General features: G+C 48.2%; 1 protein-coding gene across 1 annotated transcript; it reads left to right on the forward strand.

Moving 5' to 3' along the window:
- Positions 1–1212: 1212 nt before the first annotated feature.
- RBP1 (retinol binding protein 1) lies at positions 1213–23394 on the forward strand. Its single transcript, XM_025377688.1, is given in 5 exon segments — positions 1213–1344; positions 1347–1473; positions 1971–2149; positions 22298–22399; positions 23144–23394. Coding segments are annotated over 5 exon segments (594 nt in total). The 3' UTR covers positions 23198–23394.
- Positions 23395–23803: the final 409 nt, after the last annotated feature.

A 23803-nucleotide genomic window follows, 5' to 3' on the forward strand; every position in this document is an offset into this window, starting at 1 on the left:
CAAAAAGCAATTTAAAAGGTAGTGAAAAAGAGGGTCAAAAAGTCAGCCCATGTGATTATGTCATCTCCTTGGTGGCAAATACAGCCATGTTAAACCACTATGACATACCCACGCAGGTGACAAAGGAGATGTGATCAAAGATTTTCATTGCAGTACTGCTTTTAATAGTGAAAGATCAGAAACAATATAGTTTGTCCATCAGGGGACAAGCTGGATAAGCAATGGAATACTCCACAAAATAATGGGGATACTTTGTATGTACAATTATGGAAAGGTCTCCAGAATATATTAAGTGAATAAAGCAAAGTCCAGAACACCGTGGAGTACAGTGCTGCCATTAGGTGAAACGGGAGGAAACATTAATCAACAGTATATTGCTTACATTTGCATAAAGCAGCAGTGGATCTCAAGGTTGATTGTGCATCAGAATCACCCAGAAGGCCTTTTTAGCCACATGCACTTCAAATAACATCAACCATTTTATGTATGTATATATGTATGCATGTATGTATGTATGTATTGAGCCAGAGTCTCACTCTGTCGCCCAGGCTGGAGTACAGTGGCACGATCACGGCTCACTACAACCTCCGCCTCCCGGGTTCAAGCTATTCTCCTGCCTCAGTCTCCCGAGTAGCTGGGACTACAGGCGCCCGCCACCACGCCCGGCTAATTTTTTGTATTTTTAGTAGAGATGAGGTTTTACCGTGTTGCCCAGGCTGGTGTCGAATTCCTGACCTCAAGTGATCCGCCCGCCTCGGCCTCCCAAAGTGCTGGGATTACAGGCGTGAGCCATCGCGCCCAGCATCCTTTCTTTTATTTTTGGGAAAGACGTAGAAAGTGCCCCACTTTTCTCGCCCATAGTTGAACCGCGCAGCTTTCCTGACCCCAGCCACCACCGGCGCAAGGCTTTAGACAAAGGCCTGTAAGTGGCTTCTTTCCCTAATCACGCCAGTACAAACCCCAGGAGACTGTTTCCCAACCCTCGAGTGGCTGCTGAGTGTGAGAAGTTCATGGCGTTTGAAGGAAATCCCCAGGAGCCGAAGAGTTCGGCCAGCAAAGCAAACGTCCAGTCTCCCATCCTCTCCTCTTTCTTTGCAGGGGAAACGAACTGAACGTCAGAAACGAAAGTGGCGCGGCCTGGACAAACCTGACCCTTCGACATCCCCCGCCCCTGCGCCCGCCCTCGCTAAGCGGGGAGGGGCGACCGCTACAATGGATCCTCCCGCAGGCTTTGTGCGCGCTCGGAATCCAGCAGTCGCCGCCCCGCAGAGCCCCCTGTCCCCGAAGGGCGCTCATTTCCGGGCCGCCCACCACCCGCGTAGCACCGGCAGCCGCTGTCCCGGCAGAGTCTCCAGCCGTCCCGCCCGCTCGTGGCCAACTGGCTCCAGTCACTCCGCGAAATGCCCGTCGACTTCACTGGGTACTGGAAGATGTTGGCCAACGAGAATTTCGAGGAGTACCTGCGCGCGCTGGGTAAGCGCTGCCCTCTGCGCCCTGGGTGCCCGGCCGAGCAGCTCCGGGCCGCTCCCTAGAGCCCTACCGAGCCGCCGCCTGCCTGCCTCCGCCCCGGCGAGCCGCGGTCTGGTTACCCCCGAACGCCAGAAAGGGCGTCCTCGGCCACCGCTCCCATGGCGGCCCCTAGGCTGCAGATTGGAGAATTTGGGGTTGTTAGGTTAACCATGGCAAATGTCTGCTGTTTGGCCCTGGACGTGGGTAATTTCATTAGTAAATCTGTGGCTTGGTTTGCTAGTTTTTGTTTTTAAACGGCTGACATAAGAGCAGAAAACTTTGTTGGGGGCGGCGCGGGGAGGCACAGGCAGGCTGTGCGCAGAGACAGCGCAAAGCCAGCGGGAACCCTAACAGTGTTTGCGGGCGGAGGGGGCTCCTGGGGTCCCGCTACCTTGGGAACGGTTGTCTTGAGTTTTCCTACCAACTCTCTGCCGCTCGCTCTCCCCGCTCACCACCCGCAGACGTCAATGTGGCCTTGCGCAAAATCGCCAACTTGCTGAAGCCAGACAAAGAGATCGTGCAGGACGGTGACCATATGATCATCCGCACGCTGAGCACTTTTAGGAACTACATCATGGACTTCCAGGTTGGGAAGGAGTTTGAGGAGGATCTGACAGGCATAGATGACCGCAAGTGCATGGTGAGGATTCGCGTGCACCCAGTGTCTCCTGCCCAGGGGGCCTGACCAAGGGCTGGGCTAGCTCATCCGAGAGGGGGCAAGGGCCTGAGGGACTGAAAACATTTCCCCCTCTCAGCCCCCATGCTGGGCAGCACCAACTCATGAAGCATCCTGCTCTATCTGCACTGGAAGGTGATGGTTATGAAGGCTGCCATGTGCTGTGTCTCCACTGCGTTCAGGCACTCTGCCCGGTGCTTTATGCACATGACTTCACCTAAGCCTCACACAGCCTTTGAGGGAGATATGAATATGCCCATTTTATAGATGAAGAAACAGTCTCAAAGAGATGAAGTAACATGTCCAGAGTAGCACAGCTAGGGAGGGGCTGGAGTTCAAAGCAGGTCTGTTGATGCTGTTCTCTGGCTGGCTATGGGCTGGTGGAGGGTAAAAGGAAAGAAAGGAGGAAAGAAAAAAGAAACACAAGTAACCCCTTTGAAGTATAAACTTTCAATATGACCTAGTGTGAAGTCACTCCAGGAAGCTGGGGGCACCTTGATCTCTGCTGGAAGCCCTCTGATCTGCCCATCCTTGCCCCAGAGCTGGGATTTGGCTCCTAGCCATCCCCTTCCCCACCCTGTCATCCAATGCCTGCTGAGCATTCTTTGAACTTTACGGCTGACACCTAGTCAGTAAGTCAGTGCCCCTCCAGCCCAGGCCAGAGGAAACAGCAGTGGGGGAAAGGGGAGGGCCAAGACCTCCCTCCCACAAGGGTGAGAAGCTCCTGACCCAGGACATCGCAATTAGTACTGCCACAGCAGACTCCGGAAGGCCAGCCCCAGGCCTCCATCAGCATTATCTGGTTGCTGGGAGGTCAAGGTACTCTTGTTCTCCTTTTTATCGTCTTGGGTTCAGAACTGGCTTATGTTCATCCCAGGAGCCGCCTTGCTTATTGATGGGGTCCTCACCCATCCCCTCCCACTATTTTCAAGGGTCTTTACCGCTGGTCTGCTGTGTGTCCAGCACTGTGCTAGTCATCTTACAGCACAGCACAGTGAGGGAGGGATAAGTAACCCCATGTTATGCAGTGACTGAGGTTCAGAGAGAGGAAGAGACTTGTAAGAGATGAGACTTGAGCCCTGGGCCTTCTGATGTTGAAGCCCACACTCCTCCTTTCTGCCAGCTTCTCTGCTGGTAGTCTGTGCAGAAACAAAATAGCTGAGGTCTGTTAGGATTGTAGTTGAAGGGATGCCCATGTCTGGGAATAGGTGTCTGGAGCCTGGATGACTCATTCCCCCACCTTGTCTATTCATCTGAAGGCAGTCAGGACTGGTATCTGAGTCTGCTGTTTGGGATGATAGGAAAGAGGGGGTAGTCAGCAGGGAGTGGCCTTGGAAGGACCACTAACGGGAGAAAGCACCATTGTTGTAGGGAAATGTCAGGTTGTGCCTTTAAAAATCTCAAGGACTCTTGAGAAAGGAAAGACTCACAATAGGAAAGGAGACCTTCAGATGGGATCTGCCTTTCTCATTACTGCCTAAGACCTGCTCCCTGGCACACCTCATAGAACTTTGCCCCTTAAGAATAATCCTTACCCCACTCACTATTGTGGAACTCACAGATCACATCGAACCTTTATTTTGGGTCACCACAAATCTGGTATGTGCTGGCTTGTACTAATTATCTTCGCTCTTTCCTTCCTTTCCTCATCCTTTAACGCATGAAACATTTATTGATCACCTAATAATACTAGCAAATATAGTACTCATCAAGTGCTTACTGTCATGCCAGATGCTATTCAAACGTTACATTAGCTGACTTAATCTTCACAATACCCTTTCCAGTCTCATTTTACAGATAAGAAAACCACGGCAAGATTTCTTGCTATGTGACCTTGGGGAAGTGCAGAGGGAGGATTTGAGTTAACCACTGCACTGAACATACTGCTTCCCTCACAGGCTGGTCACCACGGCAGGCACAGGACAGCAGAGCATGTCACAGGCCCTGATGTCCAGGAACGCAAAGTCTTTGCAGTGGAGGCAGGCACACCAACACTCAACACAGTGTGGCAAAGAGAAGCACAGGGTGCAAGTGAGGGGATTGGGACTACCCAGAGAAGGGGATCCCAGAAGGATTTCTGGAAGACGTGACTTCTGTGCTTCATTTTAAATAAAGCAGGGAGGTGGAAGGGAGGGTTTTGGATACAAAGGAAAGGACAAGGGCCACCTTTTCTTCTCAATACAGCATCAGCGTCAATCAAGCATCAAGCAGTAGTTGAGCAGACTGTGGAGATTCAGCCACTGGATGAATCCAGTGAAACTGGTCTGGGATGCATGGTTACTGTCACTGCCTCAGGACTCAGGGATGCCCACTCTCAAGTAGACAGCCATTCACTCACCTGTTGTGGCCTGTTGGGAGATGGAACAGCCCCTCTGCTCTGCTCAAGCCTTCCTCTAGCCCCATGCAGTGCAGAAAAGCCCTTCCCTGTGGGCTGCCTGCTGGGTGGTGTGCTGCTTTGGACTGCCGGAAGGACATGGCTGGATGGGGGTAGGATGATAGAATTAGAGTGGCTCTCAGGCCTGAGACTTGTTAATGGAGGGGAGCTGGGTGCCCAGAGGCCACCAGCTGAGCTCTCTGAGGGCTGCCAGGGGTCCTGGACAAGGTGATTGCCAAAGATAACTTTCACTGCTACCCCATTCTGCCTCACACACTGGGTACCCACAAGCCAGGAGCAGTGGCCCAGAGGAGTTTGTTCCCAGCATATTACAGGAGTCCCATTCTCACTTGGGATCGGTCATTCATCTCTTTTTTCCATTCCTCTCTGGACGCCACAAGCATCTCATGGTGCTTCCACTATCTTTGCAACCTCTGTGTCAATGAGTCAAATCACACATGATTCCTGCCTTCATGGAGTTCAGTGTAAGGGGGAGGCGGCTTGAAGCAGCCAATCATGATGTAGTGGACACTGTGCTGATACAGGCAGAGAAGCACTCTCTGCTTGGTCTGAGAGGTCAGGGAAGGCTCCCACAGGAAGTGGAATCTGAACTGTGGCTTAAAGGATAGACAAGAAGTAGCCAGGCAAACAGAAAGGGGTTGAAAGAAAGGCCAAAGCCAAGAGCCGTCCCACACTAGACCCTGGGCTTGGCCCTGGGGTCACAGAGGCAACAAGGCCTTCTGGACACCCAGGCCAGTGGAGGAGACAGGCACATCTTCAGGCCATTACAGCCCAATGCATGATGGGAGCATGGTGGGCTGGGGAGCACACAGCTGGGAGTAGGAAAGCAGTGGTCAGGGAAAGTCCCAGAGGAGGTGACAGCTGAGAGGGGCCTTAAAGGACTAATTAGGGCAGATGTGGAGAAAAGGATAAGAGCTTTTCGGTAAGCAGGAGCCACGTGGACAAAGGCCAGGGTGAGAAAAGCCTGGCTGGGAGGGAGTTTCTGAGGTGAGAGAGGGGCTGTCCGCAAAGACTTCAGCGTGGCTGGAGTGTGAGATGCGGCTGGGAGAGAAGAGAGCCGGGAGAACCCGGCAGGGAGACTTGATGTGACCCTGACAGGCGTCTGTGAGTCCTTGCTGGGAGAGGTGTGACCAGGCTGACATCCCTCCCCAAAGGGCAGAGGCTCTCACTGGCTCAGAGATCTCTGATCCTGCCTCTTTTCCATGGGAACCTTATCTGTATTCTAGAACCGCAGCCAGAGGGTGAAGCCCAGCCTGCAGATGTGTTTTGTTTGGCCTGTACAATGTTTGAAAAACTTCAGAGTCAGTTGCCAATAACTGCCAAAGAGGATAAGATTTCACAGAAAAATCCATGTTTCTGGCTGTTCTTAACAAAAACAACAAGAAAAAGAAGGGCCCTGGAAACACTGGGCACCCGTTTACTCCTGCACTGCGTGGATCCCTGGAATATGCTGCAGCTGCTCCCTCTAGATGTTACATTTCCTAGTTTACCCCGGTCTTCAGCCCATCCTGTTACCTGAAGTCAAGGATCAAATGGCCATTTGTCACTGTCTGCACTGTGGGTTCCTTTAGAGCTGTGGGTCCCAAAGCAGAGACAGCAGCAGCAGCAGCATCACAGGGAACCTCTTAGAAATACAAATTCTCTGGCCACACCCCTGGCCTACTGAATCAGACACTCCGGGAGTGGGGCCAGCTATCTGTGTTTCAGTAAGCCTTCCAGGTGGTTCTGATGCAACTAAAGCTTAAGAATCACTGCTCTGGAGTAAAGAAACACACAGTGTTCCTGTATCTCCGCAAAAAAAAAAAAAAAAAAAAAAAAAAGGAAAAACTGTAAAATTAGGTGTAGAGGGCCATGGGCATGTAGAGGGCCAGTTTGGCCCATCACCCGAGTCCTGTGGACATTGCAATCCATGCCCAGAACCACCTGAAATAGCTCTGTGCTCTCTCCCCAGGTGGAGGGGTGGAGGGACTCAGTTCTGGGCGGCTCTGCATCACTAGGCTCACATTTCCAGTCTGATCTAATCAGATGTTATGGGACCACAAACAGCAGGCGCTATTTTGGTAGAGATATATAAAGTCTGGGCTCAGCTGAGCAGACACAGGGCTATTCTCCATTGCTTCCTTGCATGCCTTTGTCCATAAAAATGCGCGATCAGGCCCAGCGAGGAAGCAGCAGCATTTGTTGAATATAGCACATATGTGCTTTGGCAGGGTGGGAGCTCTTGAGAAAGGGAAGGTGCTCTGACTTCAGATAGTGTTTTCTCACTCCTGAGCGAGGGAGTCCCTCAGAATGATTTGGTTCTTTGTCTCGAAGTCCCCCCAGCCTGAGCAGGTTTTGTGGGAGAAGACTGAGCCTCGGCCAGGAATCACAGCCGTGAGCCTGGCTCTGCGGGGGTGGCAGAAGGGCCATGTGTCATCCCCGTGTCCAGGTCAGGTTTTTCCTGGAGGAGATGGCTTTGTTCACTCCGGGAACTGGCGCCTCCCCCGATGGCTGAAGCCTCAACTTCATATCCAGCGTTGAACTTAGGATGACCCCTCCACAGGGCCTGCCTTCTGCTCCCAGCCCTCCGCCCCCTGTCGCTTTCTTTGTTTTTATTATAAAAGGAAAATATTCAAGTGGCACAGGAAAGTATGGGTTGAAAAGGGCCCCTTCCCCCACTTAGCCTGATTCCCACTTGGTGGATCTGTCCGGAAATCTTCCTCAGACCTATAAGTGATCTATCTATTGATTGGACAGTTGGTCAATGTCTCTATCTAAAACCAAAAGAAAGAAAGGAAAAGAAAAAAGGAATCCACTTCTCTACATATTTTTTTAACTCAATGGTATTTCTTACGCATTTTTCCATATCAGCACTTACAGATTTTCTAAGTTCTTTTTTAACCAGCTATGTTTCCTTCCCTTCCCTCCCTGGACTTCCTTACTTAACATCCTTCTATTTCTCCATCCATCCATCCGTCCATCTAATTATATATGGTAATACATGAAATCCTCCAAAGCACTGCTGACACTTTGGTTTAAACTCTTGCCAGCTTTCTGTTCCTATTCTTGACCCATTAAAGATATTTTTTGATTTGTTAAAAGGAAAACACACACACACACACACACACACACACAATGCCACTGGCTAAAGTAATTCCCTGGGCTGCAGCACGGAGAATGCCGTTGGATTTGGGAGCCTCTGAGAGCTGCCCCTGCCCAGATCAGGCACCTGGCATTCAGCTGGGCCCTTTCCAGGCTAGAAACACAGGATCTCTTTCATGTCTTAGCTAAAGTTCTCCGACCTTTGAAATCGGTGTCAGCAGCGTGCTTTTGAGGATTACAAAAAGGAGAATTAAAGCAACCCAAATAAAATTCACAAAGTAGCTTTCAAAAATCACACTGCTTTGTTGGGTTTTGAGTTTTGTTAGGCAGGAACAAAGGAAAATAACATGTACTAAATCTTTACTAAGTGCCATGCCTGCCCCAATTGCTTTTTGTACTTTTTCTCCTTTGGTCCCCACAACAAATGCTGTTCAGTAAGTATCATTATACTCATTTCACAGATGCGAATCTGAGGCTCAAAGAAGTGAAGTGCCTTTTTAGCCCAAGGTCACCCTTGGGCTAGCTGGTGGCAGGGGAAGAATTCTAATTAGTCTGTTTATAAAGCTCTCTACCCCAAGGTCTCCCACAGAGCTTTGCTGAAGGCCAGCACCTCAGTTCCTTATTCTGAGCCTTCTCACAGTCTGAAGGTAAACCCAGGCAGTTTTGACAAGGCCTAGAATGAGTGAAAGGAGCACTGGTATTAGAGTCAGAACATCTATTTGAATTCTTCTTGATTATCTGACAGCGACCTTAAATGATTAGACACACTGCCTTTGTTTTCATATCTGCAAAATGGGCATCATAATTGCTGCTCAGCGTGTCTCACAAAGCAAAGCTGAGGACCATAGGGATAGTACTGGGCACAGGGGCTTAGGAAGCCACAATACTATGTGCAGAACGGGTCCAGGGCCTGTGATACCCGAGACGGAGGGGCATGGCATAATCACTTATGATGGCCAGGTGTTTACTGAATGAATTACAGCTGTTTGTTTTTCTGACCAACATTGCTTCTCCACCTTCCACCCAAGAGAAGCACCGTTTTCTTTATGGTGGGAATTACTCCTTCTCAACCTTTTGGGTCCTGGTGGGACTGCAAATCATAGTACACTGTCTCTTCTGGGACGAGCACCTTCTACCAGAGTGATCACAGTGTCCCATGGCCTGTCACATACTTGTGTATGTGACCCAAGCTGGGCCAGTCACCATTTCCTGGGAGTTAATTTAGGAACCCTGAGAGACAGGTGAGTTCTATTCCCTTAAAGGTTGATAAGCTGTTACGATGTAAGCTTCGAGTTCTCTGAGGCCAGTCCCCTTACCCCACCTTCTTTGGCTGCATGGAAAAATCCAATTGAAGGAAAATAAACGATGAGGCCAATAGAGACAGAGAGAATGCAACATTAGAGGGTTACTAGAGTTCCTGACACACCATTCCTAGATTTTCCATGTACTTTAAGCAATACATTTCTTTCTTTCCCCTTAAGCTATGTGAATTGGTTTCCTGTCACTTGCATCTGAAAACATTCTAAGACATTCAAACTCCAGAGATCAAGCGTTAAGGCCCACATAAGTAGTTAGAGTAGTAGTTCTCAAATTTGAGCATGCCTTACCCCTGTAGTTTCTCATTCTGAAAGTCTGGGTTGAGGCTTGAGAACTTGTTTTTCTAACAGGTTCCCAGATGATGCTGATGCTGTTGGTTCAAGGACCATGCTTTTGGCAACTACTAACAGAAAAATAAGGAAGCCGGCTGGCCTGTGCCTAGTTTCCTGTGATTTTTCTCATCATGATTCAATGTAATAAACCTGTGCTGGGGTAAAAGGTGCCTAGTTCTAGGGGATGAATGAGAATAGGCAGGTGTAGCTCTGTTCCAGGATCAGGGTAGTGGGGGATGAAGACTGCCTGGGGACAGTGGTTTGCAACTGAGGGTCCAAGTAAGTGATACCAATAGTGTTTGCAGCTGGACACGTGTGAGGTGCAACAGAGCAATTAGGAGCTTTGACTTTGAGATGGACCTGGATTTGAATCCTGGTTCCGCCGTCCAGCTGTTTCCTTGGCAAGGGTACTTTATCCCTCTGAGCTTCAATGTGCTCATTTGTAAAAGGAGCTAAGGGTAATACCCACCTAATGGAGTTATGTGATAATTAAATGTGGTAATGAATTATTTCCATTTCCTGTTGCTGTGTAACAAACCACTCTGAAACTTAGTACCCTAACGCAACAATATTTATTTTGTTCACAAATCTGCAATTTGGGCAGGGCTCAGTGGGGATGCCTTGTCCCTGCTGCCTGCCGTGCCAGTGGGGAGGTGGAGGATCCACTTTACAGAGGGCTAGCCCACACTCACTCTCTGCTGGCTGCCTGGGCTTCCTCACAACGTGGCAGGTAGTTTCCAAGAACGCAAGCACCATAGGGTGCCAGCTACCTTTAATACAGGGATTAACGAGTTCTTCCTTTCTTCCTTCCTCTTGCCACCCTTTCCCTCTTTCTTCCCTCTGTCATTCCTGAACTGAGGGTCCAAGGATAGCATAGGAGTACTCTGGGAAAGAATGGTATAAACAAGATGGGTGTGAAGGTGGGGATGGCATGGAACCCAGGCTCCAAAACCTACCTTTGCCAGCTTTACAGTGGAACTGGCCCTGCACTCAGAAAGTGCAAATAATAATAATAATAATCTTCTCATAATGTGCAATAAATCAGAAAATCATCTTACTCTTTGACTCAGGGATCCCAGTTATGGGATTATGTTCCAGGAAAATCATTCTATTTGTACAAAAGTATCTGTTAGTCACTCTGTGATAGCAATTCTCAACAACCCACATAAGCATAACCACTATCTCAGGGCCTACTATGCGGTAGGCCCTGTCCTGTCACTTTATGTTTATTTAATCTCCTAACAATCCTGGATAGGAGGTGCCACTCTCCCATTTTACAGACATGGAGCCAAAAGTCCTGCCCAGATTCACATTACTGGTTAACCCCAGACTTGTGATCTGACTTCGGATGCCTCTGATTCCCTACTTTGTATGGTTTATAGAACAGGCTATCTCCTGCTGGAATACCTAAATATCAAATAACTATGGGTAGTTAGAAAGACTGTGGCTTTTTAATTGCATAGACCACTACGTAGCCATGTAAATGATCACTATGAAGATAAATGAAAACTTTTTATAGGCATTCAGTCACCAAGTTTCATAGATTCTGCTTCTTAACGTCTCTTCCTGTTTTTCTTCATTCCCACTGCTCTGAATATCTCATGCCAGTAATAATAATAACAATTAACATCTCTCATGCTTACTATGTGCCAGGCTCAGCGCTTTCCATGGATTATTTCATTTAATTACTGCAGTACCTTCACGTTGATCTCCATTTTACCATGCTCAACACTTCAGCCCATCCCTCCCTTTTTAAAAAGGGAATCTGATCATGCCACTCCCCAACTCAAAATTCCTAAGGGCTTCCCAGTGCTGACGGGTAAAAGCCAGATGGCACTCAGGCTCTTCAGATCATGGCCCTGCCTGTCTCTCCAGCCCCATTCCCTCCCTCACTCCTTATGTTTGGCCCCATCCCGCCATTTGTCGGAGCCTTCACTTGCCATCCTCTTTGCATCCCTCTACTCACTTCCCTGAGGTATTTCTTTGCCTTTTCCTCTGGGAGGAGAATTACCCACTGGTCAAGACCCAGCCCAGGCTTATCTGCTCTGTTCATCCCATCCTGATTCCCCATCCCACCACTGTGCCCTTCCTTTGCCTTGCAGCCTCTCTCTTCAGGTGCTGCTTTTAGGGCACCTGTGATGCTAGTTAATGTGTCTGAGATTCTACACAGCAGCAGCCACACCGTCATGGGCTCAGTGGTCTCCAATGTGTTCATTAAATGAATGTTAAGTGAAAATAGCAGAACCTCAGAAATCTAAATGTAGTCATTGACCGTATCACTGCAAGATGCAATTGCCATTTAATAATAGCTCATGTTTGTTAGGTATTCCATGTGCCAAAAATTCTTCTAAGCACTTTCCATGTATTAATTCTTTTAATCCTCACAATAATTCTATGATCAAGATGCCAAAATTCTTCCTATATTATACATGAAGGAAATGACTCAGTCTGACAGAGCTGTAACTGGTTCGACTCCAGAGCTAGACCAGCCGGACCAGCCCAGACTGTCATCGTTGGGATCTCGTTTCTGCCCCTTACAAAGTGGGTGGCCTTATGCAAGTTACTTCACTTCTCTGTGACTTTACTTGTCTGTGAAGTGGGGATAATTATGAAATAGGGGATACCTGCTTTGTGGTGAGGATTAGGTGAACGGTGTGTGAGAAGACCCACCGTGCCACTGCCCCATCGGTATGAGCTGTTATTATTCATCCTCTCACACTGATCTGTGACCTCCAGAAGACCAATTCTGGGGGTGGTTACATGTATGAAGGGATACCTGGCAAACCAGAGAAGAGCTAGCAGGATTATGAGGGTGGAGGCTGGCCTAAAAAGACACCTGCCTCTCCACGCCCACAGGGAACAGGGAACAAACTGGACTAGGCCAAGAGTGGAGAGGAATTATTGCTTACTGAGCGTTTTGTGTGTGCTGCACTGACATAGGTCCTTGAAACCCCTTGTTTCATTTCATCCGGATGGCTCTGCTCTGTGGCTGGGCTCACTAGCCTCATTTTGCAGATGAGGAAGTGAAGGCTCAGAGAGGTGGAGTAAATTGCTTTGGTCACCCAGCAAGAAAGAGGTGGGAACCTGCAGTTCAGGTCTGCCTCCACCCAAGGCTATCACTGGGTCCCTCCTGAATGCCCAGCTTGGCAAGGCAGGCAGCTGTCCCATGGCTGGGCCAGACCAGGCCCACCTACCAAGTGATATTCAATGACCATAATATTCATGCCAGCAAAATGTTCACATGGGAACAGTAGGCAGACCATGGGCTCAGAGTTGGGCAGAGGGGATTTCAACCATGTCTTATACTATTCCTAGTTGCGCGCCTTTGAGTATAGAGCCTAAGCACTCGGAGCCCTAGAGACTCAGGGTCAAATCACTCCGATGGCTGGCCCCTTTCTATAAGGCTTACCTGTGAGGAAGAAACAGCCACATTGCCTGGAGAAAGCATGGTGTTCAGTGCAAGAGTGCCACCAGAATGTTTTCTGCTATTCATTCATTCAACAAATGGCAATGCACATTTTCTCTGCCACGGATTCTAACATGGGGGCTGGTGTCCTGCAGTGAATAAGAGGATCCCAGACCCCAAGGAGTTCTTCGTCAAGAGATCCTGACATGCTCACTCTTCCCTGGTTACCTGGTTACTGATCTAGCACCTCTTATCTTCTGGGAGCCATTTATTTCTATTTGCCTTGAAATATATATATATATATATATAAAATAAAGGCCAGAGATTCCCATGGAAGGGATGAGACCTTCAGTGCCCCTCCTAAGCACTCTCTGACAGGATGTCCCCTCTCTAATTCTTATTCTACCACCCTACTCCCCATTTCCACCCCCCTGCCTGTGCTGATGGAACTGATCACACACCAATTCCTTGTACTGGCACCAGGTAGCAGATCCAGCAGTGGCTGTGCTGGATTTTCCATGGCACCAGGTTTGGCCAGCTGGAGCATGAAGACATACTGTGAAGAAGAAGAGAGGCTGTGAGCAATCTCCCCAGTAAATTCTGGGTTGGAGGTACAGGGTCAGCCTTCATGGGGAGGGTCACCCACAAGTTAAGCTGGGCAAAACCTATGTAGAAACTTCCCTCATGCAGCCCCTGCTGTCCCTGATTTTCCTACAACTGCCTGTGCTTGTTCCCTTTGCCTGGGACTCCCTTGTTCCTCTTCTTCCTCTTTCCACTCTTTTTTTTTTTTTTTTTTTTTTTTTTTTTTGAGACAGAGTTTCACTCTTGTTTTCCGGGCTGGAGTGCAATTGCGTGATCTCAGCTCACTGCAACCTCTGCCTCCCAGGTTCAAGCAATTCTCCTGCTTCAGCATCCCAAGTAGCTGGGATTACAGGGACGTGCCACCACGCCCAGCTAATTTTGTATTTTTGGTAGAGACAAGGTTTCACCATGTTGGTCTGGCTGGTCTCAAACTCCTGACCTCAGGTGATCCATCCACCTCAGCCTCCCAAAGTGCTGGAATTACAGGTGTGAGCCACTGCACCTGGCTCCTCTTTCCACTCTTCGCTAACTCCCGTGGTGTTTTCTGGCATCACTTCCAGCATTACTTCTAGCCTTACCTCTTCCAGGAAGCCTTCCCTGATGGGCCTCTGTCTCTACCTTTTAGAGGCTGTCGAGGTGCCTTCTGACTTCCATAACCTCCAGCACTTGTCTACCAGCACTTACCATTCTGCTGGAATTCTCTCTGTCTTCCTACCTTCTTTTCAGATAGTCTGTGAGCCCTCAAGAGCAGGCCACTCACCTTACTTCTGTCTCTCCAGCACCCACAGCTGGTGCATTGGAGGCGTGAAACTCCTGATTGCTGAATGTTGTTCCCTTGCACAGAACCATGTGGCGAATTCCTATTGCTCAGTCAAGGGTCAGTTTAAATCAGGGAACTGCAGAGCACAGTAATCAAGAGCATGAGCTCTAGAGTTGAATCTCATCTCCCCACTTCATGGTTGGGTGAAATTCAGGCCTCAGTCTCCACATTTGTAAAATGATGAGTAGTATACCTGTTGTAGGAGGTTGTCAGGAGTCAACTGATATGACACATACTTTGCCTAGTACCCTGCCCAGCACATAATGAGCACTCAACACATGTGGTTATGATGTTGATGATGGTGACTGATAATGACAGCAATGCTATGACTCCCACCAGGGAGCCTTCCCTGACCCCCCAGGCGGGGTCGGGGGCCATCACCCATCCCAGCGTATAGCACAGCGGTGTCATTGCCTTCTCTCCAGGCTGAGCTACCCCATGGCAGAGCTTCTGTCCATCCCAGCCTTAGGGCCACCCTAAGTGCTAGGTCCCTGGGATGAATGAGTGTAGTTCCACAGGGCCCTGTGACCTTCTCCAGTCCTGTTCCCACCTCCTTATCCAGAACCTTGGCCTTGAGCACTCCAATGGTTTAAATTGACTCTAGGAACTTTCTGAATTGTTTAAGGAAAAATAACTATAACATGTCAAGATTATTAGTCTTAACATTTTCTCATTTTGCTTGTCTTAAGAATTGTATTATTTGCTGTTAGCTTTTTCATGGTATTAGAATTGCATTCTTTCATGCTCACAAAAGCCTTGTGGCTATACTATTTATAGTGGTTGCTTTGAACATCTATTATGTCTCTAATTACTTGTTCACATTTTAAGGCCTTATTAATTTAGTTTTAGTCTGCTTTTAGAGTGAAACTGGCTTCTCCTCTTGAATGTGCTGAGTTTAGATTATTCCAGCCCCCCAGGAATGGACCAGAGAAGAGGAGCCACTACCCACCCGTTCACCAGCCTGGCCTCAGGGGCAGCTCATGGACTTTTTAGCCAGAGAGAACTGGGTTCAAGTTATGGCTCAAGCCCTAACCCCTTGGTGATGGGCTGGTTATTTATAGAAGCCTAATTTTTGTCAGCTGTAAAGCTTGAAGATTTAGTGAAACATTGTGGAAAGCTCCCAGCACAGTACCTGGCACCTGGCAGGTTCTCTGTTGTCTCCCCTACTTTTCCCTCCTGATCACTTATTTACCACAAGCACCAGATGCTGAAAACCCTCTAATTGTCCCAGGAACACACATAGCCTCAAAAAGTGAAGCACACTTTCAAATCAAACTCCAGGATTTGCATCTTTTAGCAATTTACTTTATGCAAAGAAAGTATCTACTCACTGTCTGGTTTTGAAATTTTACGCCAAATCTAAAGAGCATGGGTTTTGGAGTCAGACCTGTGTCAGTCCTGGCTCTGGCCTTTGCAGGCAGTATCATCATGGGCAAAGCTTCACCTCTTATAACCTGGCTCTGGAACCACAGAGACAACAGAATTCAGTCCCAGCCCTCCAGAGGAGGATCCGTAAACAGAGGGACTACTAGGGCCGGGTGGAGGGCTGTGAGTGATCCGTCATCCCCTGCTCTTGAGAGTGGGGTTTTGGCATGGGAGTGTTAATGAATGTCACAAGTTTCTTGATACCAAATAGAGTTCCCACCACTTGCAGGTCATACCAGGTCACTGCCAAGAGATGGTTCCGTTTAGTGGGAATTGTCTGGCACTCCCATTGTGAGTCACCTGAGTGGGGCAAGTGGCCCTTGAAACGTCCCTGGGAGACACCCACTCAGGCTGCCTGTGGGAGCTGGACTTTTTGTGTCACTGTCCCATGCAGCAGTGACAGCTGGGGTTTCTAAGTGGTCAGAGGACCTGGAAAATGGCTTCTGAGGTAAAAGTCCCTTGTCCTAGTGGTACAAAGCTGTCTTCATTCATTTGTTGGCACATGTCTCTCTGGGTAAACTGCTGGCAAGGCCAAGGTGATGGGGGTTATCATTAGTTTTTAATAGAAAAGTTAGATTGGCTTCACTTTCCAACCGGCGTCCCTGGTTCCAGCCCATTTGCAGACTTTTGGGTGATGTATGGGATGAAAATTTCTGGTGAGGAGGTGAGCTGAAGATGGCCATCCCTCCTCCTTACTCTTGGATTATCTGGGCTTCATTTCTAAGGTGGTCCCAAAGCCCATATGGGGGTTGGGAGAAGCAGCATTGTCTAGCCCCCTTGGTTTGTACCCATGTTCACCCCATCCCCACAGCCACCTGCCTTTTCTGTGGGACTTGAAAAGCATCAGGAATATATTCCTACCTGAAATTCTTCCATTAGACCCTGATTAATTGGATTAATCTAGGAAACCAGATTAAATGACCATTTAATGACCCTTTCAGATCTGGCTGAATCCTTGTCCCCAAACGTTCACTGCTCCTGATCTAGCAAAGATGGCTGGCTGCTGACTTCAGAGGGAGGTCGTGGAATAAGTTATTGGGTCCTGGGAAAGTTGTTTTCATAAGTTCCACTTTGTGTCACAAGAAAATGAATTACCATTGTTTGTTAGGCTTTCATCTTCCAACATTACTTACTTCCTTTTCCATGTCATTGGTTTTTAAGTGATAGTCCCCCTCCTTGGCTCCACACCTCCTTTTTCTGTTCTTACGACAAATCAGATTCTCTTTGAAATAACTAGTTTATTCCCACAAGATAAAAAGCTTAAAATGAAAAATCCAGTCCCACCAAAAGTGAACATGGGGAGAGGGGAGAATGAAATCACATTGCTGAGCCATCCCAGCTATCAGTGTGGAGTCTTCAAACAGATCTTCTGCTTAAACAAAGACCAGTTAATATATAAAGGAAGCAGGCATCCTGGTGCTCAGCAGGCAGCCCCTGCAGGTCTCCTCATAGATCTGAGTATCCTGGAAAGAGAAGGAGCTTCCAAAACTTTGGCCATGATGAATAGCATGTCAATCACTGCTTCACAAATCTCCAACTCTTAAAAAAAAAAAAAAAAAAAAAGGCTTTCATTGTTGTTCAACATTGACAAGCAAACCCATCTTTATCTAAGCTCTGGACATCATGGTTACCATTACCTAGTGCCTCCTACATGCCAGCCCTATGCATTTTCTGTTTATTTTCTCGAATCCTCAGAACAACCTGGTAAAGTAGGTGCTTTGTTTATCTAATACCATGTAACAAACCACCCCAAAACTTAATAGTTTAAAACAACAACCATATAATTCTCATGATTCTGTTGGTTAATTGCGCAGTTCAGCTGCCTGTGGCTTTGTTCAGCTGAAAGCTCAGTTGGGGCGCCTCAACTCTTCTCCAAGTGGCTTCTCTCCCATCCTCCAGGGCTTCCCCTTGTGGCCCTCCTCTTTGGCAGAGTAGCCTGGACTGCCTTAAAATATAGCAGCTGGGTTTCAAGAGGGGAGGGTTCCAAGAGGACAAGCCCCCAGCATGCAAGTGTTTATAAAGGCACTGCTTCCATCATGCTTGTTCATGTCCCACTAGCCAGAGCAAGTCACGTGGCCAAACCAAGGTGATGTAGGAGGAGACTTCACAGGGATTTGAATATCATGTGACTCGGGAGTCACCAGTGGAAGAATCTACCACAGTAGGTATCGTTTAGCCTTCTTTTGCAGTTGAGGGCACTGAGACTCAGAAAGGTTAATCCAGTTGCCCAATGTCATCCAACATAGTCGGGAACAGAGGACCCAGCTCTATCTGATACCATGTTCTTTGCTGCCGATACTAGGTCAAGCTGATATAGGTTGAGGTGGTATAGTAGGAGGTGGGCAGGGACCAGGAGCCAAGTATAAATGGGAAGTGAGCTTCCAGATTCTTTAACCCAGAGGACAGCCTGACCAATTCCCTGGCCCACCTGCCCTCCTGGATGGTTCTACCCAACAGCACAGGCAGCAAAGACAGGCACTGAACACATGCTCCAGGCCACAGTCTGGGTTTTTCAGTCTGATATTCTGGCCCCATCTCCCCACCACCCCCCAACAACCTAGTTCCTCCTCTCCTTAACTCCAGGATAGTCATCTACAGCACCGACTGTTGTCATTTCTCCCTCATCATCTCCTACCCTTGCATCCTTATTCACTCTGCCTAGAATGCCCCTCCCATTTGTAGAAACTCCTTTGAGGCCATGACAGCCTGGGCACTTCTCTGTGGGGACCTCTTTATAGGCAGAAACCTTTAAGACCTCTTTCTGACTCCCAGCACCCATACCCCCACAATGGCTGGAATGAACTTAATGGTGTTCCTCCAGGAGACTGCTCAGAGTCTTAGCACAATGTCCATGTGTTTTTCTGCAGCCCCCAACGATTTTAGCCACCATCTCCTGGGCACTTGGCAGGTGCCCTGCCCTAGACTGGGAAACAAGTGGGCACCAAGTCATGCAAAGCCCATGTTCCAGCCCAGATTCTTTCTCTCATTTACTAGGTGACCAGAGAAAGTCATGGAACCTCTCTGAGCTCAGCCACCCCTCTACATCCAATACAAACAAGAATAATCTCTGCTTTGTCCAACTCACCCAGTATCAGAGTCAACAGAAGCTTGGGGTTAAGAAAGGCTTCCTTGGAGACTGATGTAGCATGCATGTGATAGGGATCCTTCCCTTTAAGAGGCCTGGTTTGTAGGGCTCTCAGAAAGGCTCCTCTGCACCCCAACAGGCTTCTATTCTCTCTATCCCTCAAGCTGTCAAGCTGCCTGAAATTCTGCCATCTGTCATTCTTTTGGGCTAAGGTATTGTTATTGTTTATATCCAGATGGCCCCTGTTAAAAGATGCCAGCGATCTGGAAATGGTGACACAGTAGCCCCAGAAGCAAAAGCCGGCTTTACCATTAATAAACATCTCTCTCATGGTCATTCTCTGACCCTGGTGTTGGAAGGTAAATAGGTGTGAGCTTTCTGGAGATAAAGCTGGCAATACTCATCAAAAGCTTTTCAAATATGCACACTCTTTGAGGCAACAATTCCTCCTCTGGAAATTTCTTCCAAGGGAACAATGTGTTCAAAACTGTGTATACAAAGAAGTCTTAGTTATAGTAGCACAGAATTATAAATAAATAACTTAAATGTCCAAAATAGGTAATTGGCTAAATAACAGTACGTATGTATAATCAAATACTATCAGGGACTGTTTCATGGGCCTGTGACCAAGGCAGTCCATCAGGGCCCTGGGCTCAGAAGGCCCCTCACTTGGTTTAATGCTCTGCTGTCACCAGCTTAAAATTCTTACTGATTTTGAGCAAATGACCCCTCATTTTCATTTTGTGGTGGGCCACACACACACTGTGTAGCTACTTCCTAGAATATTATGTAGCAATTAAAATAATGCTTATGGAGAATATTTGTTGAGATAGGAAATTGCTTCAATTAAATGAAGAAATGAGGATACGAAACCATAAATGATGCAATTCTAATTTTGTATAAAACAGAAACATGTAGATAGAAAAAAAAAGAGTGGATGGAAATTTACCATATATTGTAATATACACAATGTTAGAGCAATTATCTTCTTTTTTTTTTTTTTTTTTTTTTTTTAAAAAAAAATTTTTCTTTTTTTGCCTAGGCTGGAGTGCAATGACATGATCTTGGCTCACTGCAACCTCCACCTCCCGGGTTCAAGCAATTCTCCTGCCTTAGCTTCCCAAGTAGCTGGAATTACAGGCATGCATCACCATGCCCAGCTAATTTTGTATTTCCAGTAGAGAAGTAGAGATGGGGTTTTACCCTGTTGGTCAGGCTGGTCTCGAACTCCTGACCCCAGGTGATCCACACGCCTCGGCCTCCCAAAGTGCTAGGATTACAGGTATAAGCCACCACGCCTGGCCTAGAGCAATCATCTCTAAATAAACAAAACTACATGTATCGTTTTTATTACTATTTTCTTCTTTAGTGTTTTTTTTAAAAAAAATTTCCAATACAAAGACTATGACTATATTTCCTGACTAATATTTCCAGAAGAGGCAAAAATGTGTATCATAGCTGAAAACAAGCAATTGTCTCTTGTGCCTCTGAGTGAATCTGGAGCCCTTCTTATGCACAGTAGCCTCCTGGATTCAACACACAAAGAGAAGATCAGTTGATGAGGAAACCAAGTGTTCTTATGAGCTTCTTGAAGCTGAGGACTGATTTCTGGGTCCCCACTTCCCTCTGCAGGCCTGGCATGGAAGGAGCACGGATAAGTGAATGGGCGTCCTGTCTTATTTATGGCATGAGGTCGTGAGTAGTCCTTACCCATGACATGTCTCACCACACGTTAACCACACTATGTTTTGCCTTCTCTCTGGCCTGGGACTAGACTGTGCCCTGAGTGAATTTCTGGATCAGGGAGAGGATGTGCCCCCCAAGTCCTTTTATGCCCCATTTCTCTCTGGAGCAGAGGCCAGACTTATTCCTATGCAAAGCTGGGGGAGCACATGTGGCTCCACCTGCCTCCCTCCTGCATGTGTCGCATTGCAGGCTTCACCCCAACAGCAGGGGGCAGTAGTGATCAGCAGGCCCCGGATGGAGGCCTGGGGTGGGGAGGTCCTCCTGCAGGGAGTGGCCCCACTACCGCCACACCCATCTCCTGTAAGTCTCCTCTCCCAAATCCTTTATCAGGCTGTTACTGACTGTCCTGACTCAGCTGAGCATGGCAGGGAACACAAGGATCCTAGAACCTTAGCTCTCTACATCCAAGGCCTGAGTTAATGTCCCCGTGTGACAGATGGCGAGCACAGGGGCGCTGAGAAGGGATGGATTTACTGAGAGCCACACAGTGAGCGAGGGGCAAACAGAGTGCTGAGCACTACTGTGGGGAGGCCGGGCTCATAAGGGAACTGCCCCATATGGGATGGCTATTCAAAAGAAGGTGGGCAGCCCCAAATATGAGTGATGCCCACTGCGCTTTCTCTGTGCCCATGTCTGTGACATGTGTCTCAGTCTAGGGCACACTCATGGCTATGCTGGGGTGACAGGATCACCTTGCCTCTGAACTCCAACACTTTTTTCAGCCCCGTGTTGCTGGGTGGACCTTTCCGGCTCCACTAAGACTGAAATCTCCCCAGGACACGGGCTGGGCCTCCTCCTCCTGCCTGTCTTCCCTTCAGCTTGCCTAGCACATGGCAAGGCTCGCAGTGCTCAGGGAAGATGTGGGGGCCCAAATGTGGGGGGTAGAGGGTGTCACGGTGCTCATCTGTGCTCTGCCAAGCCCAAGCTGGGCTGTGGGATCTTCCTCCCCTTCCTCCTCAGTTCCCTGGTGCCCTCCTGATGAGCTCCTGAGCGTACTTCCTGCTGTCCCACCTCGGGCCTTCACCCCGTGATGGGCCACTGGGAACTTTTCTCCACAGTGCCTCCTTTCCACTCCTTCAGCTTCATTCTTCTCCCCTTAGGGCCCAGCCCTAGGGAATCCCACTTCCTGGACTCTCACCTGGGCTCCCACAGCCTCTGGTCGGTAACCCTTCAAGAAACAATTTAGTCTATTGGGGTGGGGGCCTTCAGAGCCCTACAGATCTGTGTTCAGACCTGGCTCTTCCACTGAATAACATGGGTGAACTTGGCAAGTCCCTGAACCTGATCTGTGAAAAGGAGATGCTAATCCACGCTCACGTGGACAGGCATGAGGCTTCAGAGACAGCACAGAGACTGCCCGGCAGAGCAGGCAAGCAGCTAACAGCTGCCATTTGTACCTTCACTGGGTTATTGATATCTAAGGTCATTCTCCCTGTAAGATGAAGAGCGCTTTGAGGGCAGGGATGGGGTCTTTTTGGTGTCCCAGGACTTAGCATACGTTGAAACAATGAATGGGTGAATGAAGTGTCTGGGGATGGTCAGGGTACTCTGAAAAGTCTGCCCTTCACCATAAGATTCTGGAAAACATCCTTCACCCCCCACACCTGGCTGTGCTCAGCCCTCAGGCCCTCCTCCCCACCTCAGCCCCATTCTCAGTGCTTGCAATGACAGCACCACTCCAATGACATTTTCCCTCCTAATTACCCTTTTAAATAAAATTTATGGAGGTTTTCATAAATTTTAAAACTGATTTACACACTTTAATAAAAGCATGTGGTGGACAAGGAGTATTAGGCTGCAAATTTTCTACAATGAAATTGACATGAGCACATCCTGGATTATCAAGTTTGGGAGCTGCCCCTCCCCAGCCCCCAGAAGCTCCCGGCTTGCCCCGGGTTGACAAATGTGTCTCTTGCTTGGCAGACAACAGTAAGCTGGGACGGAGACAAGCTCCAGTGTGTGCAGAAGGGCGAGAAGGAGGGGCGTGGCTGGACCCAGTGGATCGAAGGTGACGAGTTGCACCTGGTAGGTTCCTGGGCTGGGTCAGGCTGGGTCCCCAGAGGCCCTGGTCATTGTTGAGGTCCAGATGGACCTTGGAAGAAGGCACCATGGCTGGGCCTTGGTTCTGTTCTGAAGCTTCTCTTCTAAGGGCCTGGAAAAGATGCCTGAGTGACTTTAAAAACCAAGCAATATATTTTCAAGGTCTAGGCTGACCCAATCGTCTAATCAGAGGGAAGAGGTGAGGAGTTATATCCCTTCAGCATCAGCAATGAGCTAAGCCCTTTTGCATTCTATAGCTCTTTCTCTTCTCTCAGAATAGGAACATGGCCCTTATTTTAGAGATGAGGACATGGGGACTCTGAAAGATTAGATTACATGTCCAAATTGCACATCTAGAAAGTGACAGAACCAACATTTGCTCTCAAATGATGTATATATTCACCATGCCAAATCGTATAGGCCAAAGCCAAGAAGGATTCTCTAAGCTTCTCTAAGATATGATCTCAGTCTGGGTCAGCGGGAGGTGATTAGGGAGGGGAAGCATCAAGGGGTCCTGTTGGTCAGCTCTGAGCCACAACTCTTCCGCTCAGCCAGCTCTGTCTGTAGGGTGCTGCAGAGCACTCCACCATACAGTTTAACTGTCTTTCCAAACAACTGGTTACTTAAACCAACTCTTGGGGAAAAATAAAAGCTAATGAGTATTTTTAGAGTTCCTGCCGTAAGTGTGACTCTGCTCTGGCCAATGACCAACATCTGCTTTTGTTTCAGGAGATGAGAGTGGAAGGTGTGGTCTGCAAGCAAGTATTCAAGAAGGTGCAGTGAGGCCCAGGCAGACAACCTTGTCCCAAGGACTGAGCGGTGTGGATGTGTGGGCCAGGATCCCCCTCTTTGCACAGCATGAGGCAAAAATGTCCAGCCACCCCCGGGCATCTGTTAGCAGAGTCTGTCTCTTGGCTTTGTCTCTTTTCCTTTTCTTAAAACAAAGCCATGCCAATAAAGTGATCTGTGTTCAAAACGTCTGTTTGGGGGAAGTTTTACTGCCCAATGTGCTCAGTTTTCCTCCAGGACTTCCGAGGCCAGCTTCTCCTGGTGCCACCCATGGGCAGAGTGGATAAATTCGGCCACATGTCTTCATATTTAGTCCTGAAGTTTCACCTCTGTTTCTCTCCAGAGGCACAGGCTTGGGTCTAGAATGGGAGGTGGGAGGGTGGCCTGACATTCAATCATTTGTGTATCAAGTACGTTATGTATCTAATTGTGGCCAAAGTATAGTGAGTGCCACAAAAGCAGGAGAAGATACCTTCCACCCTAAAGATCCAACCAACAGAGAATGTCTATACACCAAGGAGATGCTTCATCATTATTTGTGAACAAACTGGAACTGGACATAATTTTAAGTCCAAAGCATAAAATTACTTAAACATAAGT

This window comes from Theropithecus gelada, chromosome 2 (assembly GCF_003255815.1).
Source record: "Theropithecus gelada isolate Dixy chromosome 2, Tgel_1.0, whole genome shotgun sequence".
NCBI classification, from domain to species: Eukaryota; Metazoa; Chordata; class Mammalia; order Primates; family Cercopithecidae; genus Theropithecus; species Theropithecus gelada.